The sequence below is a fragment of the Heloderma suspectum genome, chromosome 7 (assembly GCF_057233095.1).
Source record: "Heloderma suspectum isolate Gila_16-S chromosome 7, 16-S_ref, whole genome shotgun sequence".
In the NCBI taxonomy this organism is placed as follows: Eukaryota; Metazoa; Chordata; class Lepidosauria; order Squamata; family Helodermatidae; genus Heloderma; species Heloderma suspectum.
Genome location: NC_139464.1, coordinates 48,491,901 through 48,505,366, shown reverse-complemented (window position 1 = coordinate 48,505,366; position 13,466 = coordinate 48,491,901). Strand labels below are relative to the sequence as shown.

The 13,466-nt window shown below is 42.4% G+C and overlaps 1 protein-coding gene across 1 annotated transcript in view; it reads right to left on the bottom strand.

Annotated features, from left to right (window-relative positions):
• The window catches only part of GRIN2B (glutamate ionotropic receptor NMDA type subunit 2B), a 314,469-nt gene that overhangs the window by 196,123 nt on the left and 104,880 nt on the right, over nucleotides 1-13,466 (bottom strand). The window contains exon 2 of the mRNA XM_084810064.1: nucleotides 9,004-9,602. Coding sequence (XP_084666190.1) covers nucleotides 9,004-9,602 — 599 coding nt within the window. The remainder of the gene's footprint in view (nucleotides 1-9,003; nucleotides 9,603-13,466) is intronic.

The window sequence follows — 13,466 nt, the reverse complement described above, 5'->3', positions numbered from 1 at the left end:
GATCTGAAAACACAAGAAGGCACCACAGCAGTTAACATCGGTGCAGACATACCACAGCCTAGGCAGTGCTTCGCAGAAAGAGCTTTGAGCATGGGATGGCACACACATTGTTCCCATTTTTGTCAGCTACCACACTGTTAAAGCAATATGTAAACTAGGCCTTAGTCTCTAAGGATGCAATCCTATGCATGTTTAGGGGGAATGCTGAGAGTTGTAGGATTTTTGTCTGTCTAAACATGCATAGGATTGCACCTTAAGTCAGCTTTCCCTACCCAGCTGCCCTCCAGATGTCTTGGACTACAACTCCAAGGTGGCTGGGGATAGGAATTATAGTCCAACACATCCAGAGGGCACCAGGTTGGGGAAGGCTACTCTAAGATTTCACTCTTGCAAAATGATTTTGGTTTTATTCTTACAGTAAAGGAAGTCTATACAGATGACTAAACTCAGTCATCTGTATGTTCCTGCCAAGTGGTAAGGAGGATTATAACACACATTAGGTACAAAAGAGCAGTAAAAGGTGTGGTAGAATGTGTGGTAAAGTGGTCCTCTGTATCTGTCCAAACTCTTGAGTATTTCTTGCAGCACTTCTTGCTGCTGTAGCTTCCATTAAGACAGCAATGTATGTTTGATTCTTTACTTTAAACATCTGTTTGAGTACTTTTGTTGAATTTGGGCCATAAGGTAGGAAACATTTAGCCCGAAATTGTAACTGCCTATGAAGTGGAATATTGCAACTGTTCAGCAACTTAGGCCTAGAAAATAAAGCAAACTCTTTAGTCAAACTGTGAACCTGCAAGGGTTTGTTGAGGCTAGAAGAATGTTATTAATTGAATTGGTGTTCAGGCGGGATGCTACAGTAACACTCCTGCTGTTTGCACTGATCATTAATGACCATGAATATTGTCAGGGCCTCCCCTCAGGACACAGCCACTAGGAAGACGAACTGAGCTGGTCTCTTGTCAAACCAAATTTTTAAGTGAAATTACATCAAAGGAAATGGAAAGAGGCTCTAGAGTTGTGCAGGGAGTCATAGCGACACTGCAATTTCTATTTTTATAACTTGAAATATAGTAAGAACACCATGGGGGAGGGATCTCAATTAACAAAATGGAAAACAGGCATGCATGTTCTTTCATTAATCTAATTCTTTTACAGGACCTTGCCATGGTAAAATTATCAGCAGTCAGTTACTTAAGTGACAGAGATGTTCGCCATTTTCACTTTATTATTCTGCTGTCGCTGGCCAATTATTCATCCTCACATATCAGCAAATGGTTTAAAGCTTGCTGTATTCCATGAGCATTCTGCCTACCAAAGGGGAGATTTGTTACATTTTAAAGCAGGAGTCCTCCTGCTTTGACCTCTTCCTCAATGAAGACTTCAGAGGAGATATTTTGGTTCACTTCTCAAGGGGCAGACAGACAGAAGGGGAAAAGCCAGTTGCACTACAAAATGTGCATGAGCAACTGTAAATATTGAAAGTAGAAAGACCTGGTTCAGAGGCATGGGGAAGTTAGAAGGTTTGAAAAGACAGAGGGAAACCTTCTTATCTAGTTTATGACATTTGGTGGAAAAAAATAATAATTCATGTTGGTTTCATGGGGGGAGTGAAGTCTCCATGAAATGGTCCGAAGGGCCTCACCTTCATTCACAGTCTTCATTAATGCATACAGCGATATATACTGCTCTCTGTAGTGTTCTGTTTTGCAAGTACTGCAGTGATTGGTAGAAAGATCCACAGTTTGGGACGAAATCTTATGATACCTGGGAGGGTGTCCAAGGGCCACTGGATATTGTGGACCTCCATCTCCGGGGGTGGAGAATGAGATCCCCAGGCAGAAGAGAAGGTCCACCATTAAAAGCTTCCTTGACCAGGTAGTGGAGAGCTCCACCTGTATCATCTCTTCACCATTGTGGCTCTGACAGCGGTAGGGACTGAAAAAGTGTATGTTGGAGTGGATCGGAGGTGGCTTTGGATCTGCTGGATCCAAAGGCCTCCCATTCCCCCAACACACACCCACGAGAAAGGTGGGGGAAACTACACTATGCCTGGAGCTGACATAGTTACTTTCCCTCACATGAGAAGCAATAGGAAGGAAAATCATAAAATTTGGCCACAGCCAACAAATCCTGCATGTGAGGGCTAACTACATGATTGACATCAAGTCTAGTAGGCCCTTAATTGCACTTTCTGCTGTGTTGGAGCATCAGGGACAGAAAGGGCAAACCTTGTCAAAGGGCAAAGTCAGAACTGTGCTTCCTCTGTGGGATTAAAAGACATAACAGCTGCTGGCATAACATTTTCTGTCAAACAGATCCACCATGAATATGCGGGCTTGAAATTCACTGGAACGCTCCAGTTGGATCTCAGTACAAAGAGAGTTTGTTTGTTTGTTTTATATGCCACTTTTTGTCAATGCCTCCAAACTGGCATATAATAAGAATTAAAGTGCAACAAAGCAATGATAAAGCACTAAAAAGAAAACAGCAGCACAGCAGACACCAAAAACTGCTAGCAGATTCAGGGGTACAGAACCAGCCTAAAGAAGTCACTTCTAACTGACCTCTGAAAAAACAAGAAGGGAAGGGCTACACAGGCCTCCTGGGAGAGTGAGTTCTATGATCTGGGTGCCACAACTGCCCCATCCCACATTTCCACCAGCCATACTCCAGATGGGGTAGAATGTGGAGCAGATCTCAAAAGCAATGCTGCCCCAAGATATTTTAATGCCTGAAGCAAAGCCCAAATGGTGCCCTCCCCCCTCCCACTTCACTGGGCCCAACTAATTCTTTTTCTTTCTAAGGCTTCAGTAACACCTTATCTGCAAAGTGCTCAACAAACCGGTCACAGGAAATTTCTGAGAATATTTCCACACATTCATGGGGGCCACAATATAACAAGCTCCTCAACACTCAGAAAAGCTCCACTGTATAACAGTGTGCAGATGCAATGATGGTAGAGAAGCCACCATTGCCACAGAGTGGCCTCTAAAGTGGGCTCTAGCCTGTGTTCGGTCAAGTCTGTGTTTCTCACGAGTCTTCCTTTATAATCAGTCTAGCCATTGCTAGATGGATCCCATCCCTGCAGAGGCTTGGTGCCCCAGCAAATCTAACTTCATCATTCCATTGGATCACTCACAACCCTTAAGAAATCAAGGGACCAATCAGGTTCTAACAATCCGGAGAGGATGTTTAGGAGCAATTGTGTCAGCCATCTATATCATTTCTCCCTTCCAGAGGTTAGCCAGGGCTTTGACAGGGGCGGGGGTCTCCACGACAATGGAAGGAGATGGAAGGAGAAGCCAGACGTGGCTTACCCAGATTTTTTAAGAAGCCAGCTTTGGTCCATGCAGGGCTCCACTAGCGAGTGTATCACAGTCGCTTCACAGAACATAATTCGGGGGGGGGGGTTGAAGTGAACATTATGGTTCTCTAAATGTGTCGTTTCGATTCATGGGAATCTCAGGAGCACACATTTTGGGAATAAGCCTCATTGACCACAATGGGAGTTACTCCTGAGTAGACACACACCTTTCAAGATGAGGCTGGACAGCCATCTGTCGGGGATGCTCTGACTTGGGTTCCTGCATTGAGCAGGGGGTTGGACTGGATGGTCTTGTAGGCCCCTTCCAACCCTACTATTCTATGATTCTACACGTATGCTTCTGTTGGGAAAGACAGGGAGGGAAAATGGATGGGAAACCAGCCCCCTTTCTAACCTGATGCTGAGCAGGTTCAAAGGTGTGAATTAGTTATTTCTGAAGCCAATAAACCAAACTATGGAGAATCACAGCTTTGGGAAAGTGCTTTATAGCCTTTAGGGAATTAAGCGCTTTAAAATGTGCTATTTCGAATGAGGGGGATCTCTGTAAATTCTGAAGTGCGCATTCAGGGGACAAGCTTCATTGATCACAATGGGACTTACTTCTGAGTATACACTAATTGCTTTGTGCTGGGAAACACAGGGACAGGAAACACACAGGAAACACCCCTTGACCGAGGTCACGGTGAAAGGCACACCCCTGGGCAGGACAAGCATACCCAAGGTAAATGCAGGGATTGGAGCACACAACAACTATACCAGGGAGAACCCAACTTAAGGAAAATAATTGGAATTTAAGCAAGCTCAGGAAATGTTTTTTCTGTGATAAGCTCCAGGGTGGCTGCTGGATGGCCATGATATCATGTATCCCTAACGACCTCCAAACGCAGCCAGCTCGGAGTAAATCGCTCATGGGGACACCCCCCAGGATCACTAATTCTGGCACCTGGAAACCCCCAGAGAGCTGTCAGGAATCCATCAAGATCCATCAGTCTCTAGAAGTGGACCATCTTGATAGATCCCACCCCTAAACCCTATGAGGTAGTGCTCTATCCATGGCAAAGTTTGGAGTTATTCCGGACTCCACTATCCACAGATCGCCACCCTCCTATGCAATAGAAACAACCAAACTGAGAGTGTGTCCTGCAATGTGAGTAGTATGTAGTAGTGGCTGCAGGGGAGTGGGGTGATGATGGGGAGAATCTACCAAGAAATATATGACTTACATTGGGGGCAGGGGGGCAGTAGACAACCTATTTATAGTAGAATACATGCATAATTGCTATGCACCTGTTTTGGGGGATCCAATGGTAGCATTACTGTTGTGGGAACTGCACATTTTCCCTGCACCCAAGCAGTAAATATTTACGTAGGCTAAAACGGTGAATCAAAAAGGGATGTAAATAGTGCCCACTATGCTATTTGTGTTCCCCTTTATTTTCGCCGTCATAGTCTACGTAAATATTTACGGAGATTAAGATGGCCAAAAATAAGGAACACAAATGGCGGCAGCCGTAGCCACCACCATTTGTGTACGTGGTTTTGTTTTTGTTTTTTTTCCCAGAGCCCTCCGCGGCCGGAAATCCGGCTGTGGACGGCTCTGGCCTGGCTCTGGCCAGAGCATAGCCGGCCGTGGAGGATTCCAGGGGGGAGGAACGGATCGCCTCCCCCCCTGTCAAGGATTCCGGGGGGAGAGATGGAACACCTCCCCCCCCATCAACATAATCCACGGAAAGGTAAGTGACTTTCGTACATCCCTAGAAGGAGCTAATGTGGTTGTGAGAGGAGTATGGATGCCCATTGGATTGTGCCTGTGACATAATCATTGATTTAACCACACACACACACACACACACACACACAAATGCACACTCAGGCCTGTACCATTTTATAGTGAACTTTTCAAGCACTTAAAAATGATAAAAACTAAAATTAAAGTTCTCAAGAAGCTGAGCCCTGCCCAACTGTACTACTAGAGCACAAGAGCATGCAAATAGCCTTTAAAAAGGAAAAAATAGCAAATTCCAAGAAAGGTAGACCTCTCTTATAGCAGCAGTGCCTTGGCATTTTGTAAAGGTTTTGCTGTATTTAAAAAACTTATTTAGCTTTTGAAGGTTGCAGTCTCCCCCAATGCAGTTCTGCAGGGGGCATGTCTCCCTGATCCTTTATAAGTGCCAAACACTTACCCTCTGCAGCAAGCCTAACCACACCTGCAGGAAAGTTACCACCCCATTCATTATATAGATATGGAATATCACACTACTGACTGTGGATTGAAGGTAGAACATATGGAACACTAACGATTAAAACCAGAGTTTGTATTTACCTAGGAAAGTGAGTATGCTCTGATCACTTTGTGAACAGAGAGATCCTAGTCCCAATCCAGCTCTAGTTGTGCACAATAAATGCACACAACAGTTATATGGGGATGTAACTCTACATCCACATCAAAATATTTATCCAGCCAGTTCAGAGAGATTCAGATGAGGTGGGAAGAAAGAGAGCATGCATTTTCATCAATATGAAAAACCACATTAAAACAAGATGAAAATTACCATAATTATTGCTATCATTAGCAACATAAGCAAAATTGAGAGGTCCCCGTCCAGAGGAGTAAGAGCTTAACACATACCTTTCCAAACCTTTGGCCATAAAGAGACCAAGAAAGGGATGGTTATCCAACTCTTCCCCTGCAAAAATCATCAGATGTAAATGGAAAATAGCAATATCACATAAATGAATAAATGGGTGCAATAAACGATGGCAGCTGATTTTAAGAGATACAAAGGAACATACTCTGTCTACCTGTTGCACCTGTTCACAAAATCTGTGTATTTCCATTGCGTTTACTGAAATGTAAACTCATGTGTACCTCCTAAGGCTAAATGAATATTATTAAAACTAATCACTATAGAACTCATTGGTATCCAAACAATAACAAGAAAGACATAATAAATATAGCCCTACATTCAGAAGGAACTCTAAATATGATGAGCTCATAGCAGCAGCCTGAGGCTCAGCAACTACATGATAATTTAAAAAAAGACTGCATTTAAAACCTAACATTTGTGAGTAGCTATAGTTGATATCATGCATCCCAGAAATGGTACTTCTTTTTAATTATTCATCTCCTGCTACCAGCCACTGGCCCAATCAGAAGAGCCACAAGGTTAGTTCCATGTGCCCCATGGAAAGCATTCCTGCTCCCCACCCCCCATTCAGGAGAGCTTTGAGATACCATTGGGGGCTGCTTTGAAAAAGACCCTGCTGGGTGCATTGAAACTTTTGGATATGCCTGAAAAGGGGAGGGGGGATTTTGGCCTATGCTACTTATTTTTTGGTATGTCCTAAATGTAACAGCTATAGGGCTCCCATCCTGTGCTGCAGACATTCAGCCCACAAATAATCCTACAGCCAGTCCATAAGTGTAGCCCCCTTAGGTCTTTTCCTCCCCAACAACTTTGAAGAAGACAAGTTTGGCAGCATGCCTCAGATGGTATCAAAACTGGGCAGGAAAAACAACTTCCAAGAACAAGGGCCCATCACAGCGATGCCTTACCTGTAGCTCTTCTGTTTATAACTGCAAGACCTCCTGCTTATAGGCTCTGTTCTCAGCTGTAATCACTTATCTGCAGTGGAGACAGGGCGTCACACATACCTAGCTTCACTTATGGTGCTAGCTGTAATCTCTAGATCTCCTGCTCTCCCTTGGGCCAGAACTAAAATGTACGCCACATGCACAGTTGCCCCACATCTCCCCCTTTCTCCCCCATTACCCTGGAGCATAAAAAAAAGTCAGACATGACATCATTGCATTGGGAATTTCACTGCCCCTGCCACACTTCATTGGCTGCTGCTTGTGGGGGCAGAGAAACTTGCAAAATAATGTTGTCACATCACACATTTTGGATTATTAGATTTTACTGGAGGAGAGAGAAGATCTGGAGCCACCACTTTTGCTGGCAGCCACACGTGTGCCATGATGTTTCATTCTGGCTGTAGATAATTTTCCAGGATTTTAAGGAAAAGACTTCAAGACAGACTAACACAATCATACATTGGAAAGACAATTCTAATATCTCATAATATTATGGTCTCCAAAATCCAGTCTGAAAAGTGTGACCATAATCCTGTGTGTCCATTGCATACACAGAATTCCCTGCATACAGAGCCTTCCCATACATACGTAACAATAACCTCTCATAGAACAAGACAGAACTGAAGGCTTTGCACATGAAAGGTTCTGGATCCTTGCCAGAAAGTATAAATATATTACAGATCACTATTTACAGCTTGCCATTTAACACCTGGTGCCATGAGACAACTACTTATGTTCGTACTATACAACAATACAAAGATCCCAGTGATTTTGTAGGCAGGTAAACACAGGCTTTCATTCCTAGTTTAACCTTTTAAGGTCAAATTCCTAAACACTGAAATGAGTGGGAATCTGGTACATTTCAAATATTACTGGACTGCTGGGGGAACTGCTTGTCTGTGTGTTCATCCCACAGAGCTGCTGTAACATTTAACTGTGGACCTTTAAATGCCAAATTGCATGGGTCCTTAACACAAAATCATCTCCTCCGATCCTAGTCAACCCCCTCCCTCCCCCAGCTGCTTCTTGGAGGCTACACCTGCTATGGGGGACTGTAGCAAAGCACTCTGCTCCCAGAAGCCCTGCCCCCAGCCCAGTCAGCCCCAAGTTGACAGCACAAGGCACCCAAAAGATGATGCAGTCAATGGCTGAGGCCATATCAGAATCAGCAGACAGCTTGTGCTGAGCATTGCATAGGCTCCTTCCTCTCGAGCCACACTCGGGATAAATCTATCACCCATCCAAGCATGGGAACATTTGCCTGTTGCTTCAGGGTCAGACAGAATCCCAGTCATCTCCTGGCTTCCTTTACAATAATATCCCCATTTCTGCCCAGCACTTATGGCCCATGAATTTCTATCACCTGCCTTGTCACACTTGCCCAAAGATATTTCTACCTTACCACTCTTATCCCTGGTCCCTTCTGCTACTGGCCTCATGTTAGCTTTTCTTTTTTTAACCTAGCTCTAATTTGCCTTCCTGTGGCTGGATCTTTCTCTTCCCTGCCCTGGAACAAGATTTTTCCTTCCCAGCAGTCTATCAACCTTTGACATAGTGGAAACATTCTTCTACTCACCCTATCTTTCCCAAATGTTGGGTGTTCTTAGGAGTATGGTATTTATAGCTCTGCCAGTTAAAAACCCATCTCTCTTTATATAAGCACCTATAACTTTCTCTTTGTTAAATCTTAATGGTTCATATCTTTGGACATCAGAACACTTTCAGAAAGCCCTGAAAGTAACTCATAAATAACAAAATGGCTGTCATTCTTAGAAATGTGTACAGACACTGTTCATATGATATTTCTACCCTGCTTCTGTTTTCTGTTGGTGTCCATATAACCAAATACATTATATTCATCCACCTGTTTCTTATTCTGAATTAATGTCCAATCTCCTCTTGTGTTGATTCAAAAGAACTACATGCAAAAACAACAACAACAACAAAACCCACAGGTGACCATGGAAGAAATCCGTTCCAGCTGCACATTTTCTTCCTAATGCCTTCCTTAGGACACATACTCATAATGATGGTTAAAACATGCCAGCTACCCACACCTCATTATGCTTATTTCCCTTACCTATTTAACATGTTGGACTGGTAGATCCTCTTGTCCTGGGTGTTGTAGCAACTACTCTTAGGCTCAGGAATAAAGCTGTGCTCAGACAGCATGTCAGAGGCGGCCGTGGTTATTATGGCTATTCCGTCTTTCACCCTGTCACGAAGACCATAGTCCCATTCATCATATGACACAGAGATAAGTCCAGTGGGGAATTCAGAGGGCACTGTGTCTGTATCTCCAGCCACCAAACTGGGCACAATCCATGTATAATCATACCCAGTCAGACCCACAGAGTTAGCCACCTCAAAGATATAGGTAGCCTCTTCCTTAGTACAGTAAAGGAGGATGACAGGACTCTGGAGTTTCTTGAGCTGATTCTGGATCTTTGAGTCTCCATCATCCAGAGACATGTCCAGCAAGAGTACCTCTTCTAGCTCCCAGCCCACAAAGCTGTTCTCAATAGTGCTGCGGACCTTATTGACAAAGTCTTGATAGCCCGGAAAATAGGTAGTGACAATGGAGAAGATGTACCAGTCATATTCTTCCATGATGTTGAGCATGACGGAAGCTTGTTGTTCTATTGATGGGCCGAATTGGAAGAACATGGATGATTCATCCTATAAGAGTAGAAAAGAGGAAGAAGCAGAAGTCAAAGGAAGGAAATGGTAAAATATTTGGACAATTCCACTGAGATAGGGAGTGGAGAAAACTAGGTACATGGCTGTGTGATTACCTATAATTATACATGCACAATACAGAAAAATACCATGTGAGAAGAGCATAAGATACTTACAGGCTGCCCAGAAAGTGAACAGTTGGCCACTACCACCTCTCTTCCCCTGGATTAACCTACACAATCTAGACTACAGTGTGCCATAAGTAGTCAGCAGGGGGACTGCCGAAGGGTACTTTGGAAAAAGTATTACCAGTTGGAATAATGATAACCCACATGCTTCTGGGGAGAGAAACAACCATGACAAAACAAAACCCTTTAGCCAATTTGATGTGGGAGAAACTCCTTCCTGACTGCCTTGGGAGTCTCGAATAGGCCAAAAGGTAAGGTTAATGGGTTAAACAAACAAAAATAAAATATGATGATAGGTGAGACCTTGACCAAGACCAATATCCATCCCAAATTAACAGTTTATTAGGTGCATCTAATGGTCCCTGATGTTCAGGAGAACAGGAAAACTAATGATAACATCCAAAAGCAGATTTGGGGCAATATATCCCTTACCAAACCTAATGGGCCAAACTAAACCGTGAGATTAACACTATGATTGCCTTTTGTTTTCACTGAAGTTGATTGCAGTGCACTGCACAGACTTCTGTTAGAAAATATTCTAGAATATTCTTAATATTCATTAAGAGATATGTGGCCTAAATGTGTGAGTACAGTAAAGATACTAGGAATTTTTCAGTCATTCCATAATTTCAGAATCTAGGGAAATTTGATATATTATCGGTAGCATAATGGTGCATAGTAAATAATAATGTGAAACCAAATAATAAGTCATGCTACTCCAGAGTCAATGAAGACATTCAAAATGATTGCCTGGTCAAATCTCTTACACATTTTCTTTCAATCCCAAGTCACAGATGCTGTGCCTATGATCAGAGGCAGGCTTATGTACCAAATCCAAACCAAGACTTTTTCCTTGGCATTAAAAATCCCAAATTGTTGTGGCATAGTTAAACACCCATAAGCCAGTCAAAGCAATCAATCATAATTTATTAGTTAACTGACCACAATACCTGTGCTGCTATCAAGATAATGCAAGGGACCGGAATGGGGACAGTGGGATTGAGAGGTGGCTAAGAGGGTGGAGATGGCTTTTGGGGAAAATTAATTGGGTTGGGGCAATACCTTTCTGAGCCTTCAGGTTAGCTCAGGAAATTATGTTGAGATTTCCCATCCCCCCCACCACCACCCCATAAACCTGGAAGAACCCTGAGCAGAGCTTTGGATGACTGGCCTATCTCTATTCACAAGTTATAAACAATTAGACATAACTGGTTTTCTTCTGCTTTCATTCTCCCATTAAACACAGACATTAAGTCTAGTGACAAAATATCCCAGGCTCGAGATAGAAACTGGGAGAGGTGAAAGGGTTTTCCAAGCCCTCCACAAGGAGCTAGCTTTCCATTTTGCATACCACTGCAAACACCTCAAAAATATTGTTTGCGATAGGGTGCTAAATCAAGAAGTGGGTTAATGATGCAGCACTCCATCACCTCCATTGTCCATCACTCATGGTACAAAAAAGTATATGGAGAAAACCTACAGAATTTGAAGATAAATTATGAAGATAGGATGATATGGAGGGCTGCAATGCAGACAATATACTTCATTTCTGTAATTGCTACTTGGTCCTGTACATTTGAGCCACTGGAATGTTCTACAATACTGTCTTGTTCACAAAACATCAGCATAAGGCCACATTTTGTGACTTTGCACTGATGCAGTGGTTTGTACCCCCATCCTAAGCATTTGTTGGCTCAGTAATTATAAGCATTTGCCACTTATTCACTAGAAAAGCTCAGTTTTGTAATTTAATTAAAGCCACAACAGGAATACTAAAGGGACTAAAAAGGGTTTAATTTCAACATGCCACAAATCATGTAAAACCTGCTATATGGAGTGGAATGGGGTCTAAAAATACATACACGACCCTGTGTTTTGACTGACAACAAATTGTTGGAAGGTGTTGCATTGCAATAAATAAGAAAACAATGTTGTGTACATCAGATTACACAAATGTTACAGGTTTTTGTAATCTCCATAGGAGCAAATATTTTTTTACTTTAAGAATTTTAATTACACAACAATGGGTGTGGGAAGCTGAAGTCAGGGAAGGTATATTGTCTTGAAGGTATATTTCTGTTTTCATTCAGAGTGAACTTAGATGGTTCTCACTAGCAAGAATGTTAATACTGGGGGGAGCTTTCAATATATGTAATTTTCAAGATTGATGTGCATGCACACCACCACTACTGCCACCAAATTGACAAATCAATTATAAACTCCTACAAGATTTTTCAAAAATGGGTCAGTGACCTGGCAGGGGGGCTGCAGCAGCAGAAACTGGAGAAAAAGCAGGTGTGCATGAAGTATGCATGCAATGTCTCTTCTTCTGGATCATAGTCATAGTATATATGTATATGCTCTCTCTCACACACACAACACAAAATCCAGGGAAAATTAAATCCCATTGAATTCAATGGTACCAAAGAGTTTAGCAATCTAAGTCCTATTGATTTCAGCAGGTTTTGCTCTTAGCTTTCTCTGGATTGCATCCACATCATAAACATTCTAGTAAGCACATTAGTCATATTCAGTCCTACCCAAAGTAGAAATCTCTGTCGCTGCATTAAAATTTGGACAACACTACTTTTATTATCTTTATCCATACATTAAAATGAAGAAAAAAAGAATCTTCACAAAACTCTCATCTCCCTTTGAATTTACAGTTCTTTACATCTACTTCAACCCATCTCCATATAAAATGTCATGGACAAGGCCACAAGGCATACAGTTGCTCTTCTAAAGTCACTGCAATTTACTGTTAACATAACATCAGCAGGAGGCTACTTCAGTTCAAGCAGGAGGCCTAGGATTGTTCAAACCAATCCATCTTGGCACCTGGCAATATGATCTTGTGTTTAATCACCATGACACTTCAACTGCCCAAATGAACTTTAGCAAAATTAGCAAAATCAGCAATCACAAGAGTGGGAAGAACTAAGATAAAGGACATCACAGAGGGAGCTGTACAGCAATTAAATCCAATGGAGATTCTAATAGAGCACAATCAAAAATATCAGCAAAAACATGCCTGTGGCCCCAAAACACAAGGAAATTCCACAATATTTCACAATTCCTTTTCTTTACACCTTTGCCAGCTACAAAGGATAATAAGAATGGGAATATTGAAATAAGAAAGGAGTCTAGCACTACAGAGAAGGAAAGGCATCAGTTAGGGATTATGTTCAGGTTTTGAATCAAGTGTTAGAAACAACCCAGTTCATTTTTGCAACCCAAACTGAGATAGCTAAATATGCTTCTCTAAAACTCTCTAGGTAAATGTATCTTCACAAGAAGGCCACAGCAAAACAAGCCCCATTGACTTTCAGCTCTTTGACCTGTAGCACACAGATACCAATGAACTGGAGTTAGAAGAAACATTAATATTAGAATGAAAAAAATTAGTCAAAAGTCTACCCTGCATGGAGTACAAGGTTTGAAAGCTGTCATTCTCATAGAGAGGAATTTCAAAGGGACACTCCAGCATGAAATAGCTGAATTGGAACTAATAACAAAGTTTGATTCTACTTGCTTGGGTCTGAATACAGAATGGTTTCCTGTCCCATTACAGGTGTTCATAGAATCATAGAATAGTAGGGTTGGAAGGGGCCTACAAGGCCATCGAGTCCAACCCCCTGCTCAATGCAGGAATCCCAGTCAGAGCATCCCTGACAGA